The sequence below is a fragment of the Dermochelys coriacea genome, chromosome 7 (genome assembly GCF_009764565.3).
Source record: "Dermochelys coriacea isolate rDerCor1 chromosome 7, rDerCor1.pri.v4, whole genome shotgun sequence".
Classification (NCBI taxonomy): domain Eukaryota; kingdom Metazoa; phylum Chordata; order Testudines; family Dermochelyidae; genus Dermochelys; species Dermochelys coriacea.
The window spans coordinates 123,490,836-123,515,520 of record NC_050074.1 but is presented as its reverse complement, the minus strand read 5'-3'; the positions used below and the strand labels follow the sequence as shown (position 1 = coordinate 123,515,520).

The following is a 24,685-nucleotide window of genomic DNA, read 5'->3' as shown; positions in this document are numbered from 1 at the left end:
GGGGGAGGGGTTGGGGGGCAGGGCCAGGCCTCCAGGCTGAGGGCTATGGGGGGAGGGGTTGGGGGGCAGGGCCAGGCCTCGCAGGCTGAGGGCTATGGGGGGAGGGGTTGGGGGGCAGGGCCAGGCCTCCCAGGCTGAGGGCTATGGGGGGAGGGGTTGGGGGGCAGGGCCAGGCCTCGCAGGCTGAGGGCTATGGGGGGAGGGGTTGGGGGGCAGGGCCAGGCCTCCCAGGCTGAGGGCTATGGGGGGAGGGGTGGGGGGCAGGGCCAGGCCTCGCAGGCTGAGGGCTATGGGGGAGGGGTGGGGGGCAGGGCCAGGCCTCCCAGGCTGAGGGCTATGGGGGGAGGGGTGGGGGGGCAGGGCCAGGCCTCCCAGGCTGAGGGCTATGGGGGGAGGGGTGGGGGGGCAGGGCCAGGCCTCCCAGGCTGAGGGCTATGGGGGAGGGGTGGGGGGCAGGGCCAGGCCTCCCAGGCTGAGGGCTATGGGGGGAGGGGTGGGGGGCAGGGCCAGGCCTCGCAGGCTGAGGGCTATGGGGGAGGGGTTGGGGGGCAGGGCCAGGCCTCCCAGGCTGAGGGCTATGGGGGGGGGGGGGGGCCCGGGCCAGGCCTCGCAGTCTCGAGGCCGCGGCCTGTGTGGCGGCGCCAATGGCAGCAGGGCCAGGTCAGGCCCGCGGCCCATAGAGAGGGAGAGCGGCCCGGCTAGAAGGGCCCCTGTCCAGTCCCCTCCACATTCCGAATCCGGATCTCTGCGGTTTGCGGCTTTAGGGGCGTGATTATGTAAATTAGGTGCCCTAGGGCTTTCTGACTGGCTCGTCGCTATGTCACTCAACTGAGCGACGCCCCCCCTCACCTGCCCCACCTTCAAAATCTGCGCTCACCCAAGATAGCCGGAAGGGTGGGGCTGGCTGGCTTCGCCTGCCCGGAGTAAAGATGGCCGCCGCGGGCTCCGCCTCAGGTCCGGGGGGCCTCCCCGCCCCCTTCGGGCAGCGTGGGCGGGGCCGAACGCCCGCTGTGGCGGCAGTTGAGTGCGCACGCGCGCCTGGTGCTGACACGGGGGAGCTGGGCTGAGATTCGAGGCAGGTAGGAGGCGCCGCGCGCTCTTGGGGGATGCGGGGGTGGGGCCTGCACGCGCTTCCCCCCCCCCCCCTGCCGGGGAAGTGCGGGGGATGGGTGCCCGCTTGTAACGCTCGCTCCTGGCGGGAGCTGCCTCTCTGCCATGTCCTGGGCAAAGCGCGGTGGGGGTGGGGTTCTGCCCCCCCCCCGTCACTGGGGTCTGTCCTGGGCAAAGCGCAGTGGGGGTGGGGTTCTGCCCCCCCCCCCGGTCACTGGGGTCTGTCCTGGGCAAAGCGCGGTGGGGGTGGGGTTCTGCCCCCCCCGTCACTGGGGTCTGTCCTGGGCAAAGCGCAGTGGGGGTGGGGTTCTGCCCCCCCCCGGTCACTGGGGTCTGTCCTGGGCAACGCGCGGTGGGGGTGGGGTTCTGCCCCCCCCCGTCACTGGGGTCTGTCCTGGGCAACGCGCGGTGGGGGTGGGGTTCTGCCCCCCCCCGTCACTGGGGTCTGTCCTGGGCAAAGCGCGGTGGGGGTGGGGTTCTGCCCCCCCCCCCCGTCACTGGGGTCTGTCCTGGGCAAAGCGCAGTGGGGGTGGGGTTCTGTCCCCTCCCCCCAATGTAGGGGTCTGTCCTGGGCAAAGCGTGGTGGGGGTGGGGTTCTGTCCCCTCCCCCCAATGTAGGGGTCTGTCCTGGGTGGGGGGGTCCTGCCCTAGGTAAAGTGCTGGGGGGGTAAGGGTTCTATCTCCATTCTTCTCTATAGGGGGCTGACCTGGGTAGAGGTGTGGGGGTGAACTGGTTGTTAGAGGGGTGGGCAAACTCCAGCTCGCGGGCCGCCTGCGGGACCATCCTGTCCGTCCCGCCTGAGCTCTCAGATGGGGAGGCTCCCCTGTGAATTTTCACCCGGCGGCACTCCGAAGCTTCCGGCGGCGGGGTCCTTCAGTGCTGCCAAAGACCCGGAGCGCACGAAGGAACAGGTTTCTTCAGCTTCTGGCAGCTCATCACTGGCTGTAGGTGTGTGTTATCCTCATTTCACAGTTCAGGAGATGGAGGCATGGAGTAGAGACTTGACAAAGATGACACAAGAAATCAGTGGTGGAGCTTGCGACTAGAACCCAGGAGTCCTGCTTCTCCATTCCCTACTCTAGTCACTAATCTCTTCTCAAAATTCAGTTTCAAGGGTGTCTGAATAACCAGGTGAAAACTTGATCTGAACTAGGACTTCAGGTGGAGATGATATTGTCACCACTTCTTGAACCATCCTCCTTTGCGACAAAGCAAACAATTCCTGTATCCAGCACTGCACAAATAGTGTGAGTGGGTAAAGGAGAACTTGTATTGTTCAGTATTTTGAAGTTCGTTCTTGCATGGGGAAATGCTCATAACAGTGTAGGTAAATCTGCTTAAACTGGTCCAGTGACATCTTTCAGGACTGAAACATTACAAAGGTTCCTGACTGCCTCAATTTTGGGCCCTGTGACAGGCTTCAATAAGCCTTTCAGGAAACACCTTATGATCTGGTGATTGAAACCCCAGGCTGGAGAGAGGGAATGACTGAGTTTTCAAAAGATTGTAAGCAAAAACAAAAAAAACCCTCACTGACCAGTCCATACTGAAATGAGTTCTGTGGAGAAATCCTGCTCAGATACCATGATGATGGGTGGAGAAGAAATACCTAGACAGAGATGTTTTCTTTAACAGCATGAAAAGTGGCACCAACACTTCTCAGCTTGTTGTACACTTCCTACTAATGCTAATGACAATAATGGGCAGGTACTGAAGTGCTATACCTCCAGGGTTTCAGCACAGGAGTAAGAAAAGGAGAACTTGTGGCACCTTAGAGACTAACGAATTTATTTCAGTATAAGCTTTCATGAGCTACAGCTCACTTCATCGGATGCATGCAGTGGAGTAGTTGGTTGTGGATTGTTTTTAAATGCAAAAAACGCAAAAAAAACAAAATTAGAGTAATGTTAAATATCTGGCTTGTGAGTGAACCTATCAACTTGATGTTTTATTAAGATTCTTATACCACCCTTATCACTAGTATCTGAGCACCTTCCAGCAATTCACTAAGCCAGGAGACTAACATCTGTGAGGTATGGTTCATTCTCTTTCTCGTCCTCTTTGTAAGGAAGAATTTTGTGTGCAGCTGTGTCTCAGTAGGGGATTGTTTTAATATTTTTTTAACATGTACACATTGCTGTGTGTTTGCTAGAGAAGGCAGTTGGAAGACAAGAACCTTGCATTTGGAGCAGAAGGTGGTGCTTTTGATGGTCATTAGTTCCTGCGGGGTTTGTCCTGCTGTCTGTGACAGGCCCCCAAGAAATCTCAGACTTTCGCACAGATGAGCTTTACCCTTTTGGTAAAAAGTTCCATTCTGCCTGAGGAGCAAAGCTGTCTAGAAGGATCTTCATCCCGGAGCATGAAGCAGTCTTTTAGGTATGCTGGGCCCAAGCCACTGAGTGACTTGAAGATAGATGGAGATATGTGATGCTATGCCATAAACTCATCTTTAAAGGCACGCTGTCAGTGTCAATCTTTTGGTTCCAATTACTCTTTTAAAATGTGGTTTTTTTTCTCTGTTCTCTCACTGACAAGTTGCAGTCATTTCTCCTTTGCTAATTGACTACACAGGGAAACAGTGAAACTAAGTACCAACTGATGGCAAATGCACAAAGTAAACAAACTTGATCAGGGAGGCTCTTGCTGCTTTATTTTAGAAAGTCTACTTGTTGTAATAACAAGGTATAAAAGTCAAACAGAAATGGCTTTCAAGATGACTGTGTCCCTTTAACATTCCCAGTATTGCAGTAGCTCATGTGTTCCTCAAATAGTGAGTTAATTTTGTGTTACATAGGCACACCTGGACATTCTCAAACCCTTGGTTGTGGCTGTCAAAATAAGCTTCACTGTTTGCAATGTTGTAGCCATGTTGTCTCCGGGATACAAGAGAGACAAGGTGGGTGAGGGAACATCTTTTAGTGGACCAACTTCTGCTGGTGAAAGGAATAAGCTTTTGAGCTCCACAGAACTCTTCTTAGGGCCTGAATGTCTGTCAGCTTCTTCAGACCTAAAGAAGAGCTCTGGGGATCTCAAAATCTTGTCCCTTTCACCACAGAAGTTGGTCCAGTAAAAGATAAAAGAAAAGGAGTACTTGTGGCACCTTAGAGACTAACAAATTTATTAGAGCATAAGCTTTCGTGAGCTACAGCTCACTTCATCGGATGCATTTGGTGGAAAAAACAGAGGAGAGATTTACACACACACACACACACACACACACACACACACGGAGAACATGAAACAATGGGTTTATCATACACACTGTAAGGAGAGTGATCACTTAAGATAAGCCATCACCAGCAGCAGGGGGGGGAAAGGAGGAAAACCTTTCATGGTGATAAGCAGGTAGGCTAATTCCAGCAGTTAACAAGAATATCAGAGGAACTGTGGGGGGTGGGGTGGGAGGGAGAAATACCATGGGGAAATAGAAAAGGAGTACTTGTGGCACCTTTACTAAGGTGCCACAAGTACTCCTTTTCTTTTTGCGAATACAGACTAACACGGCTGCTACTCTGAAACATGGGGAAATAGTTTTACTTTGTGTAATGACTCATCCATTCCCAGTCTCTCTTCAAGCCTAAGTTAATTGTATCCAGTTTGCAAATTAATTCCAATTCAGCAGTCTCTCGTTGGAGTCTGTTTTTGAAGCTTTTTTGTTGAAGGATAGCCTCTCTTAGGTCTGTAATCGAGTGACCAGAGAGATTGAAGTGTTCTCCAACTGGTTTTTGAATGTTATAATTCTTGATGTCTGATTTGTGTCCATATATTCTTCTACGTAAAGTCTGTCCAGTTTGACCAATGTACATGGCAGAGGGGCATTGCTGGCACATGATGGCATATATATATTAGCTAGATGTGCAGGTGAACAAGCCTCTGATAGTTTGGCTGATGTGATTAGGCCCTATGATGGTATCCCCTGAATAGATATGTGGACAGAGTTGGCAACGGGCTTTGTTGCAAGGATAGGTTCCTGGGTTAGTGGTTCTGTTGTGTGGTGTGTGGTTACTGGTGAGTATTTGCTTCGGGTTGGGGGGCTGTCTGTAAGCAAGGACTGGCCTGTCTCCCAAGATCTGTGAGAGTGATGGGTCGTCCTTCAGGAGAGGTTGTAGATCCTTGATGATGCGTTGGAGAGGTTTTAGTTGGGGGCTGAAGGTGATGGCTAGTGACGTTCTGTTGTTTTCTTTGTTGGGCCTGTCCTGTAGTAGGTGACTTCTGGGTACTCTTCTGGCTCTGTCAATCTGTTTCTTCACTTCAGCAGGTGGGTATTGTAGTTGTAGGAATGCATGATACCAATGTGATATATGCCATCATGTGCCAGCAATGCCCCTGCTGGTGATGGCTCATCTTAAGTGATCACTCTCCTTACAGTGTGTATGATAAAACCCATTGTTTCATGGTGGGTGGGTGTGTGTGTGTGTGTGTGTGTGTGTGTGTGTGTGTGTATAAATCTCCCCACTGTATTTTCCACCAAATGCATCTGATGAAGTGAGCTGTAGCTCACGAAAGCTTATGCTCAAATAAATTTGCTAGTCTCTAAGGTGCCACAAGTCCTCCTTTTCTTTTTGCGAATACAGACTAACACGGCTGCTACTCTGAAACCTGTTTCTGATAGAAGATTCCTACATTTACAGAGTTTAGAGCCAGAAGGGACTCTTAGATTATCCAGTCTGACCTGTATATCACAGGTCATTACATTTCACCCAGTTATCCTTTATTGAGCCCAATAATTTGTCTGACTAAAGCGAATCTTTCAGAAAGACTCCGTCTTGCTATGAAGACATCAAGAGTTGAGAATTCACCACTTCCCTTGGTAGTTTTGTTCCAAAGCTTAATCACTTTCACTGTTTAAAAACTTGTGCCTTGTTTCTAATTTGAACATTTCTGGTGCCAGCTTCCAACCACTTGTTCTTGTTGTGCCTTTCTCTGCAAGATTTCTCTGCGTTAGCAGCACCTGGTGTTTTTTTGTGTTTTTTTTTTTTTCCTCCCCATGAAGCTACCAATATACTATAATCAAGGCAGTGCTCAATCTTTTTGATAACCTAAACAGCTCAAGATCTTTAAATTGCTCACAACAAGACATTTTCTCTAGCCCTTGAATCATTTTTGACTCTTCTGCATCTTGTCCAGTTTTTCAACATCCTTTTTAAAACATGGACACACACACTATATGCAGTATTCCAGTATTTGTCTCACCACAATGCTGTACAAAGGTAAAATTGCCTTCCTATTCCTGTTCAGTACTCCCCCCAAATCCTTTTTTGAATCTCTGCTTTCCAGGATACAGTCCTCCATTCTGTAGGGATGGGTTGCATGCCTTATTAGATGTATAACTTTGCATTTGGCTGTATTAAAATACACTTTGTTTGAATCAACCCTGCTTATTAAGCAATCCAGATTGATCTGTATGACTGCTTTCTCCTCCTCATTATTTACCACTCTGCCTGTCTCGGTCCTTCACAAATGATACCAGCTGTGATTTTCTGTATACTTTCAGATCATTGATGAAAATGTTGAATAGCATTGAGCCAAGTACTGATTCTTGTGCAACATCACTAGAAACCCTCCCATTCAGTGGTGATTCTATATTGACAACTACTTTTTGAGATCTGTCAGTTAGCCAGTTCTTAATCCATTTAACATGTGCTTTTTGTTATGTAGTACTAATTTTAATCAAGCTGTCGTGTAGTGTGAAGTCAAGTGCCTAATAAAGATCTAAGTATTTTGCATCTATGCAGTTACCTTTATCAACTAAGCTTGTGATCTTTTCAAATAATGACATGGGTTTGTTTGACAAGACTGGTTTTCCATAAAACCATGTTAATGCAGAACATCAACTAATACAAATCGTGTGAATTATATAATCTGTGTAGCACAAAGTTATAGATGCACCAGTGAACATCATTAAGGGTGTGAACCAGTTTGACAGAAGCACGATTGCATAGTTATAAAAGAAAGGAGATGTTCAATTTCCTCCATTATGGGGATGTCATATGGCTGGTTAAGTAAACCAGCTGGGTGCCTCACTGTTGTGCATAGCAATTAAAGTGCATGTGATATGTTTCCTTATTTGTGTTCTTCCTTGTCTGAGCCAGTTGGTATCGCATTATTGCACACACATTCCATTGCTTTATAAAAATACAATTATAGTAGGAACCTATTTACTGAGCGTTTGTTAGTATTGTAAGTTGGTGTCCCATCAGTACTTTTCCGTAAAATCTACCTGCATTAGCAATGACTACCCAATGGACTCTTGAAGAAACATAGAGGAGTTAAGATTTCACAGGTGACTTGCAACTGAATCCACAGTCCTAGCACTTGACCCCTACCCTAGTGCCCCCTTGAGAACAGTTAGAAAGTCTGCAACAGCTTTATCCATCCATCCCACGGGCTCATGAAGTTAAGAATAAAGTATTAATGGTTTTATGGAAGATGGACCAGACTGTCTTAGAGTTTCGTTTTGCTCTGGGGTGGTGCTTGAGGGAAAGAGCTAAGGTTGTTTGGGTGAACTTAACTATTAAATGTGGGTTTTTTTGTAAAGAAGGAACTTTGCAGTGGACTTCTCAGGGGATTTTAACCTTGTATCTTTCTCACAAGAAGGGAGAACAAATTCAAGGCTTTTTTGACTGAATTAAGATTGAAGGAATCAATCACATCAGAGTTTAAAGGTGGTTTTTTGTTTTTTTTGTTTTTTTTTTTTTTTGCCTAGAAATCTCCATAGATTTTTAGGAAAAAAAAGTTATAAACTGCTGCTCAGTGATGAACAAGTCATTTAATACAATAAAGGTAAATTTATTGTAAAAGGTGAAAGTTGTCCTTTATGGAGAGCTTGTATGAGGCCTTCTGTGCTCTGGAGAGTCCCAAGGTAACAATGTGTGGAGTAGGAAGGGGGGTGTATGGAATGGTGGTTACCTGTTTGCGCTCTATCTGTGACTGGCTAGAAAACTAGGCCAGATGTTGCAAGAATCCTAAAATGCAATGCCAGCTACAATCTGCTAACATCCTTTGTAAGAAAGGCAGTGCCTTCCAGGTGTTTTATATATGAACATTGCCTTCTTAGAGAATAGACCGTAATTGGCAGGAGTGAAGCATATGTACTAAATGCAAACTTTGCAAAAGCTGAAGTTTCCAAAACTGATGTGTGTATATATTGCTTTTTAACTTAAAATTCCAGCTTGGTAGTTGTGCTTATGAGATTCAGAATAACTAACTGACAGATATACCTCTCTTGAAACTCTTCTGGCCCTTTATTTCTTGATGCTGAATATTGAAAAGTTCTGAAATATGTCACAAGTAACTTTACCCAAGGGAAAAGACTCTAAAAATAGCAGTGTGGCAAATTTAAATGTAGTGCTTTTATGGCTCTCAGAGCACAATTAAGTTCTTTACGTGCAAGTTCTTTATCATTTTATTCTTTTCGTCCACACATTTACAAATAGAAAAAATGAATGACCTCACGACTACCCAAACAAACTTTTATTGCTTACAGATGTCAATGCTTTAACCTTCTGTGAGAGATGATACATCTGTGATGGAGTCACGGGGAGAATGAGTAAAAGAAGCTTTGCTTACTTAAATCAACAGTATGGTATGTAAATGGCAAAATGGAATGTCTGTAGAAGCTCCAATAGCTCTGTTGCCTTTACAAATTCAGGGCGATGTACAGTGTTGGAGTGACTTTGCTCTGATACAGGGCTCCACTTCTCAAGATATGGAATTCTGTTAGTGCTTGTGACAGATGCTGACAGCACTGGAGACTTTTTAAGCCCCCTGTTTTCTCACTAAATGTTTGATTTAGTACTGCCTCACACTGAGGCAAAGTAGTAGGGAGATTTTCTAGTCTGAGAATACATGAGAATAAAACTTAGTATGGTGGACAGCATCATTTTGGGCTCAATGGGGATATCCTGCATGGCCAGAGAAAATAGCTCTGATGCTATGCTGGCACTGGTAAATCAGGAATAACTTGAGTGACTTCAGTGGCATTACCCCAGTATAAAACTGGTGTGCATGAAATCAGAATCAAGCACAGTGGGGGTTGGTTTTGGCTTTTCTCTGCACACTGGAGCAGCACATGTTTTTCCTCCAGATTCTCTCCTCTTCCATTTGATAAACCGTTTCCCTTTCATTACCCCAAGGGAATTCTGCGCCAAAATGTAAAAAATCTGCACACGATATTCTAAAATTCTGCACATTTATTTACTGACAAAATTTGAAGGCTCCAGCATGGCAGTGGGGCACACAGGCCCCTGACTGCACAGAGGTGGGAGATCACCCTGTAGCCCCCACCCCATGACATAGACTCAGCAGTGAGGCTGCATGCACTGCAAGGGCCAGGCCTGCCTGTCCATGCCATGCACGCTTGATGTAGGCAGGCAGGCTCAGCCCAGCAGGATCCAAGTGTGGAGGGGCTTGGTATGGGATGATAGGGTTTGTGTGGAGCAATCTGGTTGTGGGCAGCTTGGGGGAGGGGAGGGCCCGTGTATGGGGGGGGGGGGATCTGGATGAACAAGGGCTCATTGGTAGGGGGGTTCTGGGTACAGAGGCAATGGGACTGCAGGGGGGTCCAGGTGAAGGCTCAGCAGTGGGGAGTCTGGGTGCTGGCTAGATGGGGTGCAGGTCCAGGTGCTGGCTTGGTGGGGCTCGGTGGGGTGGGGGTCTGGGTGCAGAGGGCTAGTCAGGGTGGTCCAGGTGCAGATGGGATGGGAGTAGGAGTTCAAGTGCTGTGGGGCAGTCTGGATGCAGGGGTAGGGTCCAGATGTAGGGAGGTGGGGCTTGGCAGGGGAGTGTGGGTGCAGGGGGGCTCCAGATGCAGAGGGTGAGGCTTGTTGGGGTGTGGCTTTCGGTTCAGGGGCTAAGTGGGAGGTGCAGGGAGTGAGGCTTGGCGGGGCAATCTGGGTATGAAGTGGGTCCGGATGCACAGGGGTTGGGTGGACGGGAGAGCAGCTCCCCATACAGTGACCCCTCCCCCCCCATGGCTGAGGAGCAATGGGGGCAGGAAGGAGGGGGGTGTGAAGCTTCCTGCAGCTGAAGAGGTTTCAGCGGGGTGGTCTGACCCTGGTCGCTCCTTGCAGGGGAAGAGGAAGTCCCATCTTTCCCAGTCCTGCTGGGACTAGCAGCTGAGCCTGGCACAGGATAGGAACCACTGGCTGTGGCGTGTCTTCTCCCCCCCGCCCAGTGATCGACCTCTTTGTTTGCTGCACGGATGCACCCACGCTGCTGGGGAGCGGCACGTGACCGCTTTTGTGGCTTCCCTTTGTTTCCCCATCAGAGGGTCATTTTTCTGTGGGGAAGCAAAGAAATCTGCAGGGGATGTGAATTCTGCACACATGCAGTGGCACAGAATTTCCCCAGAAGTACTTTCATGAGGGAGTTGTAACTTACATGGCTGTCTTCTGCTTACTTCTATTGTACAGCAGCAGACAGGCTGATATTACAGATTGGGGAGTACTGTGTGATCTTTAACTGCAGAGCCAGCACGGACCCTGAATGACTTCCTCTTTGATTTCTTAGCAAAACTGCAGTAACTTGATTAAACGTAATCAAGAATATTCAGGATGCTCTCAGTGAAGGACATAGGAATTACCAGACTAATGGTCCCGTAAATCCAGTTCCCAATGCCAGGGGTGAAATCGTGGCCCCATTGACACTCATGGGCCAGCATTTCACTCTAAATGTCTCAGCAGAAGGTGCAAAAGAAACCTCTGCAGTAGGGGGAATAATGGAATAACCCATCCACAGAGAGCATGTCTTCCAAACCTCTGTTAGAAAGAGGAACTGATGGGATAAAAAGATGTCCTGCTTTAGTTCATCTAATGTAACTGCAGAAGTTCTCCCTCTATGTATAAGGGCGAACTCCTACTGTTCTTGTGGCCTCTACTTTCTTGAGTTCCTCCAGTTAATAGGTTCCGTATGTGTGGGTTGGGGAGGGGGGAGAGAGGGTTTTTTGCTTAGTTTGAATGTTTTTCTTGCATGTTTTTGTGTTGAGGATAAAATGAAACATCCAATTTTACCTTCTCTGTTCCATTCCTTATTTTATATATGTTAACCGCGTCCCTATTAATCATCTCTCCTCTAGATTAAACGGTCTTGATCTCTAGTCCATCTTCAGAAGTCACTCCAGATCGTCAGTTGCTTTTGTCACCATTCGCTGGACCCCTTCTGTTTCTGCTAATTTATATTGATATAGGGTGACTAGAAGTGAATCCATATTTCAGATGACAGTCAAACCTTTGACTTTGGCATTATACATGTTCAGTGTTTTCTATGCCATTCCATAAGCATCCTAAAATAAAGGTATGCCAATCAAAGGACAGCTAAATTATGGCTTTTAACCCTGTTTTAAAAAACACTTCCTTGATTACACGGGTAAAGCACCTTGTGCTATTGAACACCTCTTTTTAGGATATCAACGTATCCCTTTCTTTCAGATTACATTTTTGGGAAAAACAGTGCTAGATTAAATGAGGCAATGTGTGTTTTATCTGGGTATAATTTGAGATGTCATACAATCTTTGATCCCTTGTTAATCCCCCCCAAATTAAAAAAAAATCCCCATTTGAGGCTTGTCAGCATGTCTGTCTATAAATAAATGCTTATTATCTAGTAGAATTCCCTTCCAAGATCTGTTTTCCGCTCTGGAGGTGCGTTGTTGTTTTTTTTTTTTTAAATATGGTATCCATGCAGAATTACAGCTTTAACTCCTAACACATGATATGGACTATGTTGAAGTTAGATCTAGTTGCAAAACAGAGTATTTGACTCCAAGTGGGATATTAAACCTCTGTGTAACTGGAATAAATGCTGCGTATAATGAATGAGTTCGAAGGAGGTGACTGAGCATTCCTTGGGCTGGGCAGATAGCCATTCTTGCCTTTGCCATAAAGTGCTGACGCTCCTGACTTCTGGTAAACGTTGAATGGGTCTGGAATTTTGCCCTCAAGTTTCATCCCAGCCCTTGATGCAACTCCTAGTGAACTCAACAGGAAGATACCAGACTCCATTGGGAGCTGGCCTAGCCTTTAAATGAGTTACTGTCACTGTTAGGGGACTTCTTACACTGCTAATACTACAGAAATGACAGTGCTTGTGTTCATCTGCAAGTTAGCTTAATAAAATGTGAGTTCTTTCCATAATTGCCATCAGGCAATCCTTGGGATTCAGCTTTTTGTGCTGAAGATGCAGTTTTCTTAACTGTGAATATATTTAACTTCCTTCTGTAAGAGAATGAGGACGTGCCAGTGGGTTTAGTTGTATTGCAGTAGTGACTAGAGGTCCTAATCAAGATTCAAGGCCCCATTGTGTGAGAAACTGAAACCTCTGTTTCCTCTTTCTGGGGACCTGGATTCCAAAGTGGTTTCTGTCCTGTAATATCGTGGTGTCAACTAGGTATTACAACAGTCTGGTATTGACTTTCCACATCACAAAACTGCAATATAACTCAAAATTAAGTAACTTCTGTCTGAGCGAGACTAGCTGTAGCAAGTTACGATTGAGGTGTTTTGTGAAAGAAGTGTGCATGTGTCCAACTGTATCACACCTGCTTGAACTAGGGCTTATTCCAGCCGGTTTCCTGGCATTTGTTTTTGAGTCTAAAGTTCACCCTGGTAACTAACTCTTTCTTCTTCAATTTGACTATCTAAAAATATCTGCGATTAGTTTGAAGACTTCTGAAGACTGTTTCTGTATGCAATCATAAATCCTATTTCTGCTCGTGTTCTTGCCTTAAAGTATGGAAATAGCTAAACTACTCTATGCCAGACAACAAAGAGCATTAAAGTACAGTATATAAAAACTGTCAGTATTCCTACTGGTAAACAGCTGAACCGAGGAGAGCCCTTGATCTAATCTGATAGTTTGGGCCAAATGATAACTCAGTTTAAGGGAATGGCTTTACCACAGCAGATGGCCTTTAGCCTTTTAAATCCCATTTAAATCCACTTTGAACAACTGAGCAAAGCAATCTAATTCTAACTTGATATGTATTGGCTGGTAAAGCTTACATTTGGGTGGGTAGATTTTGTGGTCTTTGTTAAATAAATGGATTGACTTAATTCTATAATCTTTTTTTTTTTTTTTTTTTCCCAACAGGAGGAACAATGGACTGGCCCCCCAACAAAAGTCAACAGATGCTGGGGGAAGGTGTCCCACCTGAAATGGAGATGATCTGGAAAGCTGAAGCACTCTGAATGAACCAACATGGGTTTGCGACTGTTGGGTTGTCTCTTTAATTTACCCACTGCTGTGATCTATGGGTCCCTGTCCCTCTTTGTTTCCATTTTGCACAATGTATTCCTCCTATATTATGTGGACACCTTTGTTTCTGTTTACAAGATTGATAAACTGTCCTTTTGGATTGGGGAGGTAAGTTTCTGAGATGTATGTTTTCCTACCATTCTCAAGACATGCAGTAGGATCTGAAACCAAAGCATCAGGTTAGAATATGGGAGAACATTTTGGTAGCTTAATTTCTTTTTTGGCAGGAAGTGATAAAGGAGCTAGTAGTATTAGGGCTAAATTGGGTGACCTAGCACTTCTCACTCATACAAATATAGAAAGATAGTCAGTTGGGGTATAAACACCAGCAACTTACATTTTAAAGAGTGCCTTTCCTCTTGGAGAATCCCAGCGCATTTCAGACTACACACAGCGGCGATGAAACACAGCATTGAATGAGTCTGAATGAGACTTCCTGAGTGCCTGTGTCTAGATTTAGGTTCCTGACATTAGGCACCCAGGTTTGAAAATGTTGGCCTTTGTGCATTATTCCATCATCTCCCAAAGCATGAGTTCAAACTTGACTGAGTCATGTATGAAAATGGGTGGTATAACCCTATTTGCCAGTACATATTTTTTATACAACATTAAGCCATTAAACAGTATGACTCTCAGCCTGGAAAGGCACAGTATTGGCACAGAATGGGCACAGAAAGGCGGTTTGCAGTATAGTGACAAGGCATATGTTGGGTGGTACATTATCACATTATCAGTACCAATTGGTTATTATCCCAAGGAACTGTAATGGGTCCCCATCTGGATGCTCGTTACCTCAGGAACAAGACTCGACTGCTGATGTGATTCATTGTGGCTTGTCTCACTATTGTATCTCTCTTTTCTAGACAGTATTTCTAATTTGGAACAGCCTCAATGACCCTTTCTTTGGCTGGTTGAGTGACCGGGTATTTCTTAGCACACAACAGTAAGTTTTTGCCATTCATATCCTCCGTTAAATGCTGGAAAGCTAATATCTTCAGAGTAGGCTGGAAAAGATCTTAAAAAGACTGATTGTTAGAAGAGGAATATTACTTGGGTATGAAAATCTTAAACTCCCCTGCTCATGGTATCCTGAAAAGTTGGATGTTGCTGTTGTGGCTTCAGGGTTGGGTGCTGCTTGTCCATCACTTCAGTGTGTGGAGGAGGAGGTGGTCATCCACAAGAATAGTTATACTAATGCCCCCAGTCAAGTCACCTTGCGGGACTGAGTCTGGAACTCTGGATCTAAAAGCACGAGCCTCTGCTGCTTGAGTTAAGTCCCATTAAACTTGGGGTCAATAGCTGACGTACAGACCTCTGTACATGGTCCGTCCACTAGAGTGAGACAGAGCTATTCTGTTACAACCCGTTGAACCATCTGCATTGCCGCAGATTTACTGTGGGATTGTGAAGAAGGCAGTGCTGGCCTGCCAAGAAGGGCTCCGTTCGCTCCTGTGTGTTGGCTTATGTTCCTGGTGTTGGGGCCTGTTATCTCCTCACATTAGCAGAGCCAGATGGGAGCTGAACAAAGACACTTACTACCCTGACAAATGCAGTGTTGAGATCCCTTCTACTTCCTCTGAGCCTTTCCTATAAGGGAATAGAGGGTGTGGCAGGGACACTTCCCAGGGGTTGTGACCAAAGTTTCTCTCTTCTCTTGCAGGTCAGGGGTGGAGATCTCCTCACCAGAAGTCATTCTGAAGAGACTTAAGGCACTGAGCCGCAACGGGCCCCTTTTTGCCATCTCTTTCCTGGCTTTCTGGGTTTCGTGGGCCCACCCAGGTCTGCAGTTCCTCCTCTGCCTCTGTCTCTATGACAGCTTTCTTACCATGGTGGATCTCAACCACAGCGCCTTGCTCGCAGACCTTGCTGTTTCTGCAAGAGACAGAACTAGCCTAAATTTCTACTGCTCGCTTTTTAGTGCCATCGGTTCCTTCTCTGTCTTCATGTCCTATGCAGTGTGGAACAAAGACGACTTCTTTTCTTTCCGGATATTTTGTGTGGCGCTGGCTCTCTGCTCTGTTGCTGGATTTGCTCTGGCAACGGGGCTGCTCAGACAACGATTTGAGACTGAAGTGAAAGTGAAATGGGACCAAGAATCAACTTTAAAAGAGTAAGTGGCACCAAACTACATAGCATCAGATAAATGCCCCTTTGATGTTGTGGCTCCGAGTCTCGGGTTCATTCTTGGGGTAGCTAGTCCCTGTTGCTGCTGTGACTACGCTCTTTTTAGCGTGCAGCTCCAGTTTTCTGGGACCCGTACCTGCAGCTCCAAGTGTAGATATACCCTTAGTCTCCTATAGCACTTTTCAAAATGGGAACCGAAGAAGCTCAAGTCGCTTAGGCATTTTTGAAAATTTTACCCGACAGCTGTAGCTTCCTCCCTTCAAAATTCAGAGAAACCAAAAACAAACAAAAAAACCCCCAAAAACCTAAGGCGATAGAGGGACAGAGTCCTGAGGAAAGACTCAGAAAACTGGCCCACGCTAACTAGTCTTTTAAAGTCAGATGTGCCATTGCACATGCCAGGAAGCATATTTAGTCTGAGTGCAGTTATCCTGAATAGGTGTGGTGTTGGGAGTATCCTGCTTGCAAATGCCCGAGAGCCCATCTGCATTGCACTTCAGTAGTTGCATGTGTAGTTCTGCACACAATTGTGTGACTGGCTCACAAAAAAATGGGCTCTTTACGTCTAGCTTGGCTAGCTGACGACTAGTAGGTGGTTTTCATGTCTCCCTACGAGTATCTAAGTGTAAATACCAGTGAGGAAAAGGGGAATTACTCAAATTGTGTTTGGAGCTATAATTGGGAATTATGGGATGAATTTAAGAGAAGGAAGATTTAGGCTGATGACCAAGAAAGGTATCCTAATGCTGAGATCTCCTAGACTGTGAATAGGCTCCTAAGGGAAGGGTTGCGCAATCACCATCTCACTAGACATCTGAAACTAGGCTGGGGCATAGCACTAGTGAATGCATTGCTGACAGTAGTCCTGTTCTTGGTGGCAGATGGAAGCTACAGGTAACTTTTTGTCCATCCCTTAATTTCTAGAGGATACACTAATAGTAAAAGGTCTGTGCCTGTTAAAATGTCAACACAGCATTGTCATAGAAATGTACTTGCTCTCCCTTTACCATGAGGATGGAAAAAGTAAATACCTTTCTTGCCTCTTACTGCCTGACACTCGCTAAGCAGCTGGCGTCTGCGTGCTGCTCATTCCAGTGTTCATAACTCACTGTGCCCTCGCGCTGCCCCCTCTGTTGTATCCACTTGTCTCATCTCTTAAACTTAGATTGTAAGTGCTCTTTAGGGCAGGGACTGTCTTTGTTTGTGCAGTGCCTCACATCCTGTAGGTGGTCCCACAATAAAATGGACAATAAAGATTGAGACTAGAGTAGTAGGAATCTGCATTGGACTGTAATAGCTACCCAGGGGAGGGATGCTCTTACTGGTGCAGATTTGAGTTGCTGACTCACTAGGCAAATATTCCAAGTTTTTGATGACCGTGGTTCTGGTTGTGGCTTCCATCAAGGAGCAAATATCCTGCCAGTTTCTGACTTGCTCCGTGAACAGAGAAGATGAATGGTAGGATGAGGAAAGTAGCCAGCATTGCATCAGTGCATGCACTTGTGAGCAAAGCAGGGAGCACTGAGTTTACAAGCCCCTTGGGAGTGCAGAGGAAGGGGGATAACAGAAATTCTCACGTGCAGAAACAATTAGAGTGGTTTCATTGTCCCTGTAGATTGTACATTGAGCAACCATCTGCCCCGCTGGAGAAGAGGATTACGTTGGGAGAATATCTCAAACAGCTGTCCCGGCACCACAACTTCCTCTGGTTCGTCTGTATGAACCTAGTACAGGTAGGTCTAGCTCGGACGCTGTACCCTAGTGATTCAGATGAGAGCTGTTAGCCAAGCCAGTCTGAAATTGACTCAACAGGATATTGGTTCCTTATGAGGAAAGTAGAGGTGTCTGAGTAATGCCATAACTCCTCTTGGTGTTTTCTGCACATGCTTGTGTGGCTTCGCATCAGCCAGCTGTTCTGTTACAGGAGGATTCCTTGCGGAATGTGTGGGTCTTACTCTTCCATCTGCAGCCAAGAGGGGTGATAAGGCTGAGCTCCTGCTTCACTAAGGAGTGGAAACTCTCAGCCCTTCAGAGACCATCATGTGCAGTTTAACAAGGATGCTGCATTTTAATGCCTTATCATGGCTGTTGAGGAGAATTACTAGTGCAAAAGCAATGGCCAGAGAAATCCTAGTTCCTGTCATCGAATGCCTTTGAGAACAGTTTGGAAACGCATTTTTTTTCCCAGCCTTCCTGTGAGAGCACTGAACCTCCCCTCCCCCCCCCACATTCCTGAGGTTCATGTCACAGCCACTGGGCTCTACTCAGAGCTAGTTCTTGGTTCCTCAGCTAAGTGCCCATAGAGATGACTGCCAAACAACAGAAAACTCCACAGCATCGCTGCAGCACTTGCAGCCTCAGTTGTCTCTGAGTGTTTGGTTCTCCCACATAGTAATGCACAGAGTAGCTGCTGAGCTGGCCTGGCCTGGCCTGGCCTGGCTGTGGGCCATTCATGGTGGCCATTTGTTTCATGGGGTACAAGGGTGTAACTGATGGCTCTCAGAGGCGAGTGCAGATGGCTCTGAAGACAGCATGCTTTATTTATACAAATGCTCTGATGCCAACTTCTCTGCTTTACAGATCTTACCTGTAAGAATTGCATGTTACCCTGGCACTAGACTCCTAGTGGAATGGAGCCTAGCACACTATTGGCTTAGGCTTCCTCTTCTTGCTCCGAGTATTGCTGGTCAGTTAATCTTTGTGCTGTTTTGTCGCAGGTTTTTCACTGCCACTTTAACAGCAACTTCTTCCCTCTCTTCTTGGAACACTTGCTGTCAGATCGGATCTCTCTCTCTACAGGATCCTTCCTACTAGGTGAGCCTGCATGGGGAAATGGAGTAAGCAGCACCCTAGAGCTGCTGGGTTGGTACTTGGCTCAGCCCTGGGTTTTAGTTCGAAAGCACTGAGACTCGGGAGAAAGGTGCACTCTTTTCTCAGGGCTCCAGGAGTGACACTTGGCCTAGCTATCCCCAGATGGAGCCATTGCTGCAACCATCTTGGATCTTAGACTTTCCCCTCCCTTCACAGACACACAGGAAATAATCTCTCTAACACTTTTCAGGGGCAGGATGGGGAGAGGCAGGCATTGGATCTCTGACCTGGGTTTCACAGAGGGGGGTGTGTGGGGGTGTGTGTGTGTGTGTGAGAGAGAGAGAGAGAGAGAGAGACCTAGACCTAGACTTGGTCATCTCTGCAAACCTGGGTTCAACTCCAGACCTGGGGAACAAGACCATGAGCTCAGTCACTTTCTCTTAGTTGCTGTTGGAACATGCCCAAGCTGCCACCCAGATCTGCCTGATTGGCACTGCAAGGTTCAATGGCAGTTCAACTCTGGAATACTAGGGTTGTCTCTGGGTCAGGGCTGAGATGCATTGGCACTGCCATGTCATCTGACTTCTACCAACTCAAGCAGCTTCTGTGTAGAATCTGGTTGGGTAAGCACAGAATTGGGAATTCGCAGCTTCAATCCTGGTTCTAATGCTAACTGCCTGTGTGTCACTGGACAAGTCACTTACCTGCCAATGCTCCCATCTGTGAAATAGGGATAACACTTGCCTCCTTCAGGGGAGGGTTGTGAAGATCTTTGTGCAATGCTTGGGACTAGAAAGTACCATGTAAGGGCTGAGTATTTCCATTATCCCCAAACTCACTCAGTTTAAATGTCTAGCTGTTCTGTGGTTTTCTTTCTATTGCCCTGCTGGATGAATTGTGCCTTGTCTTGTATCTACTCGGTCTCAAGGCACTGCTAGATGCTGAAACTCCCTTGAACTGTTTGTGCCTCTCTCTGCAGGTATTTCCTACATCGCCCCTCATCTCAACAACCTCTATTTTCTGTCTCTCTGTCAAAGATATGGGGTTTACGTGGTGGTGCAAGGGCTTTTCTTCCTGAAACTGGCTCTCAGCATCATCATGCTTCTAGCTGGACCCGACCAGGTGTATCTGCTCTGCATCTTCATAGCCAGGTAAGTTGCTTATCTAGGGTTTCATTGACCTCTGTGCCTATAGGTGAGCTGGTGGAAGCTGTCCAGGTGGTTAGCCACCCCAGGGAGGCTATGAGCCATCTCCATTTTACAGCTGGTGAATCTCGGGCATACAGGTGAGCCATGGTCTTGCAGCAACTCACTGTCAGAGCTGAGAGTAGAACCCAGGAATCCTGACTCTTGACCAAGTGCTCCAACCACTAGATCATGTTGTCCCTTCTAATGAAGAACTCCCTCACCTCCGATGGACTGAGCAAGATGAACTGAACAATCCATGATTACACCACACTTCATAAAAACCTTGTTTAAGAACAAATGAGGAAATAACATGCTCTTCTCAAAAATCGGGCTGTGTCTGCAAATGCTGGCTTGGCTCTGGCGTGTGGGACTGTCCTCACGTAAGCAGGGATGACTAAGGGCAGCTGTTTTCAAACATACTGTCATCTAGTGTGTGAACTCAACTCGTGGGCATTGCCACGTGACCTGTTCCTGACAGGACTGTCCCTGGACCAGGTGAACCACCACAGGTCACCAGGCTGTACAATGGACTCAAGTGTTCAAGATGAGGCAGACTTGTTCTCTGGATCAACTGCATCTTGGTAGTTCTGGATTGGTGGGAGGAAGGCTGGGCTTGTGGCTAAGGTGCTAGCCTGATACTCGGGAGCACTGGTTTCAGTTCCCAGCTCTGTGATGATGTGACCTTGGGCAAGTCCTTTGTTTCCCCAGCTGTAGAATGGGGCTAGTACCTGCCTCAGGCGTGTTTTGATGTTAAACTTCAGGTAAAGTGGCTGGCAGGTGCTAGGGAGAGGCAAAGCAGCATTGTTCTGTGTCAGCCCTCTCTGTATTTAAGTGCACCCTGTTTCCACGATCTGCTGTGCTCCGCAGTAACCGGGTGTTCACAGAAGGAACGTGCAAGCTGCTGAACCTGGTTGTCACTGACCTGGTGGATGAGGATTTTGTCTTGAACCGCAGGAAGCAGGCCGCCTCAGCACTGTTGTTTGGGATGGTTGCCTTGGTAACCAAGCCAGGCCAGACCTTTGCCCCCCTGATTGGCACCTGGTTGCTCTGTACTTATACTGGTAAGTGACGTAAGAAGTGTTGTCTGGAGACAGCAGTAGGGTGGGGCTGAGATGAGTGTCTCTGCTGGCTTTTATGATGTGAAATACTTGGACAAGATCCACTGGCAACATAGTTTGCAGGATGTTTTATTACTTAACAGGTTGTCTAAGTTAACACTCCATGTACCTTTGCACCCATGCCCCTGGGGTGGTACTGTCAGAGCTAATAACCTGACCAGGGGAAGGCCTGGACAGTATTTGTATGGGAGACCAGCTGGGTGGGAAGTGGTTGTAGTGATTCACTGTGGGTTTTTGTACTGGACCCATGGCCCAGTGAGGATCCATGTGCTGCATTTCAGTGAAGGATTAGCTTGACGACACCACCACCTACCTCTCATGTTGAGAGACATCAGATTTGAACCCAGGCCTGTGAGATAGAGATCTGATACGAATCCATCTCCCCACACCTGTGCTGAACTCCTCCCTACACCTGTGCATTGTTATCCCAGGGACACTGTATCTGAATTGCACTGAGAGTTGCTTGGGCTACGGGACCTTGTTCGGTGGCTGTGAAGCCCAGATCCCTGGGGGAGATGTGGTTAGCTCGAGGTTACAATGGTGGTTTGAAGGTGCGTGGCATTTTTACAATTTCTAGCTGAGTCTTACAAACTGTTTTGGCCTCAGGTTATGACATTTTCCAGCGGGCCCCTCTGAGCAACGTGGTGAGTGCCCAACCAAAGCTGGCATCCAACACAGCCTGGGAACCAACTCTGCGCCAGGGCTGCTTTTACCTCCTCGTCTTCATCCCCATCACATGTGCATTATTGCAGCTCCTCAGCTGGTCGCAGTTCAGCCTGCATGGAAGGCGCCTCCAGACGGTCAAGTCCCAGCGCCAGAGCCTGACTCAGAGTCGATCACAAGAGATCAAAATGATCTAGATGTGCCTGAGCCCTTCAGCTCTCACTGGCTCTGTGCTGTGGGTGTGGTTACGCCTCTGTACAGTCCAGGGGATGCAGACTGAGGCAAAGGGACTTGCTGGTTAAGAACTGAAAGTGTTTACAATTCAACTGTGAAATACTCACAATGCAGATGTTTCCTCGCTCCAGGGGACAGTCGGTTTGGCAGGCAGGTACTCCAGAGACAGGGGTGACTGGTGCGTGCTCAGATTGGGGGTGTTTGCTCAGGCTATCAGATGGAGTCTTAGCTCGTGCACTTTCACCCAGGGCCCACTGAGGTGTTGCTGATCTCAAGGGAGGGTGGGTGACAGTGACATAGAGTAAAGGAGACACATTCTAACACAGTCTCTAGTGCAATATCTCACTCCCATCGGTGGGAAAGCAGATGCTGTTGGGCCAGCCCAGTGGTGGTTTTGTGCAGTTCCATCCAGGAAACCTGGGCTCAGGGTAGCTCTGCATTGGAAACGTTACCAGTGTGCTGCTAGTTAAGGGAGTGACTTGTTTTTATTTTTTACTGGCAAAAGTCCCAGTGTAGATGCAGTTACACAGGCAAAATAAAGCTTTTGTGGATAAAGCTTATTTGATTCAGGGAACTGGTATCGGGCACACAGGCAAAGCACTCTTGTGTGGCTACAGGCTGCCTCTCCACCTAGCCCTACCTGCAGCCCTTTCTAGTGTGAACTAGGCCTATGTCTCCTGCCCTGCTCTCGCGCCCTCGCTCACCAGGAGCAGGCAGGGTTGCAGAGGCACTGTGGTCATCTCCTTCAGGGAATGGATGCTGTTCCTCACCAGGCCCTGCAGCCAGTTAGGGGGCAGGTGTGACATTCTCTGGCAGGGGAGGGCTGGAAGAAGTGGTGACTCTGAGGCAGGGCCCTCGAGTTAGAAAGGGGTTTACAGGATGAAAAATTGGGACAGGGGACTCTTTTGGGAATTGGGATTTGAGACTCTTCAGTGTAGCTACTCCCTGCTGACGTAATGTCTTACACCTAATTCACTGCAGAGCAGTGACGGTTCTTAGATCAAGCCCATTCTGTTGGGTTCAGGACAGGCCTGTTCCCTGGAATCATTTAATGTGAAGCAGAATCTCTTTAGCAAGATCAACACTAGTATTGCAGCTGCAGAAGTCTCTCCTGGGATGTTACTAAATGTGACACTTCTTGAAGTCATTCAACAGTCCAGAAGAAGCTGGGGGGACTTGCCCATTGAGCTGGGAGCCCAAATGAGGGGAACTCTTTGCTCAGAGTCCCAGTGTTAATCGCTTTCATGCAACCTGCAGAGGCTTGTGTGAACGGGATGCCGGACTCTCTGTAGTGAACGGGCACCTTCCCTGTGTTACTGCCTTTCTCGGGGGTTGATTATCTGCTTCTTTCTCTGCTAAATGGCTCATGGTTCTTGAAGCCCATTTTTAAACAGAATGTAGGACCTCCTGACGCGGGGAGGGGTTGCTCTAGAGCCAAAGGGAATTGGTACAGCAACACCAGCTTTGTTGGGGACCTGTACACCAGCAAGACCCATACCCAGTGAGAGTGCTGAGCACTGTAACCCCCCCTCTTTGCAGCCCGTAAGTAAGGCGGCACAGGGCCTTACCACACAAGCCCTTGCTCACAAAAGCATTCATCCCTGCAGTACAAGTAATCCCCCTGCAATCAACAGAACTGCCTCAGCCTGGAGCTGTAGGATTGAGCTCCATGGAACCAAACTACCTGATAAGGGGAATAGTTCTGTGTCCCCCCCCAGTCTGGGGGGAGTGGAGACTCTATTTTAAATCATCTTGACAAATCTTATTATGAGCCTAAGACTGAGCCTCTCTACTGCTGGGGAGGGGAAGCTCAACCCTGCCCTGCTACCAGGTGGTTCTTGTACTCGTGGTTCTTCTCTTCTACCATTGGTGAAATTCAGGCCCCATTGAAGTTGATGGTAAAACTTCCACTGACTGCAGTGGGGGCAGGATTTCACCCCATCTGTGTAAATAGATTTTTATTTTATGTCATCAGAGTATACGTGCTGCGAATTTAGAGCAGTATCTAAACTAGTGAGAATGGCAGCTCTGATGATAAATTGCTTAGACTTTTTTGTCTTGTTTTAAACCATGTCCTAGTAGTTGACTAGCTCAGCAGCCAAACAGAAGTTCTGGAGCGAGATAGCAAGAGAGGTTGAAATCTATAAAAGGCCTTGATCACGCTGGGGTCGGAACAAGCACACATTTGTAGCTAGCACAGTTCTGATCCGGGTTGCATGCAGGGGCTGTTGATCTGTGAAATCCCCTAACTGGTTTGTCTCGGAACGGTTTATGCTGAATCTATTTCTGCTTGAGTCAACAAAACTGGATCATGACCAAGATGCATCATGCAAAACATTTTGGGATTTGGTTTCAGTTTTGGCTGGAGGAGGACAAGCACCCGCCTACTCTCTCAGCTGTAGGAGAACAAGGAAAGCATAGGGAGCATGTGAAGGCCAAACTCCCCCATCATGTATGTGCTGTGTATTCAGTTAGACACCAGCTAGGTGCCCCCGTTGGGGCTTCCTCTTGTTCTGCTGTTAAGGGTGGAGCCAGCCAAACTACTGCCATGTCACCTCAGGACACAGCCGCCTCGGCTCTCGGACCAAGATGTAACGAAGCTGTAATAGTTACTGCCTGGAGGCGTCTATATCTTTTGATGGTTAAATCATAACTTATTTATGTAATTTTTAACAAACTTTGACAGATTCTTCATTTCCTAATGAGCTGATTAAAAATTACCTTTTCTGTATTGCTGTTCGGTGGTTCAGTGTGGGCTGGGCGTGTTAATATTGTCAGTTTCCGGAGTGCTTTACAAACCAGCTAACGCTGGAGAATCACTTTTCAACTTGCTAAGCTTGGTCTGAAGAGTTCTGGACTAGCTTGCTCCTCTTGGATCTCAAGCTCCCAGCATGAACCAAGTGGGATGTGTAGTTCCTGAGGTTTTGGCCTTTCAGTGCCAGTAGCTGTTGCACACAAACCAAATACCAGTGTCCTCCCAAATGCTCCCCTCAAGTTCTTTTGACTGCAGCCTAGGCAGGTGCTCCCTATCCAAACTGCAGCCCTTGTGGCAGACCATGCCAGTTTTGGTTTGGTTTGTGACTGGGCTTTTGTATCCTTGGTATCTGACCTGTTCCAGGTTCTGCCGGGCTTGGAGCATCAGTCTCTTTCCAAGCCCATTTCCTTGGGCAACATCACCCCTCAGG

General features: G+C 47.4%; 1 protein-coding gene across 8 annotated transcripts; it reads left to right on the top strand.

Moving 5' to 3' along the window:
- The first annotated feature begins 885 nt into the window (after window positions 1-885).
- On the top strand, window positions 886-24,231 carry MFSD13A (major facilitator superfamily domain containing 13A). Of its 8 annotated transcripts, XM_038411328.2 has the most exons (12): window positions 1,017-1,079; window positions 3,264-3,487; window positions 8,598-8,696; window positions 11,187-11,404; window positions 13,199-13,471; window positions 14,227-14,306; window positions 15,024-15,473; window positions 17,103-17,220; window positions 18,205-18,301; window positions 19,278-19,449; window positions 20,353-20,546; window positions 21,210-24,231. In XM_038411328.2, the coding sequence occupies exons 5-12, from the start codon at window positions 13,307-13,309 to the stop codon at window positions 21,461-21,463; spliced, it is 1,530 nt and encodes a 509-aa protein (XP_038267256.1). In that variant the 5' UTR covers window positions 1,017-1,079; window positions 3,264-3,487; window positions 8,598-8,696; window positions 11,187-11,404; window positions 13,199-13,306; the 3' UTR covers window positions 21,464-24,231. The 8 variants fall into 8 exon arrangements, with proteins under 8 accessions (XP_038267260.1, XP_038267263.1, XP_038267258.1 ...); XM_038411330.2 differs by lacking the exon at window positions 3,264-3,487 and having other exon boundaries at window positions 986-1,079; XM_038411334.2 differs by lacking the exons at window positions 3,264-3,487; window positions 11,187-11,404 and having other exon boundaries at window positions 995-1,079.
- The last annotated feature ends 454 nt before the right edge of the window (window positions 24,232-24,685 follow it).

Coding starts and splice junctions, on each gene's coding strand:
- MFSD13A (XM_038411332.2), top strand. CDS start 13,307: ATGGGTTTGCGACTGTTGGGTTGTCTCTTTAATTTACCCACTGCTGTG. Junction 18,302..19,277: donor TACAGGATCCTTCCTACTAG/GTGAGCCTGCAT, acceptor CTCTCTCTGCAG/GTATTTCCTACATCGCCCCT. Junction 19,450..20,352: donor CTCTGCATCTTCATAGCCAG/GTAAGTTGCTTA, acceptor TGTGCTCCGCAG/TAACCGGGTGTTCACAGAAG.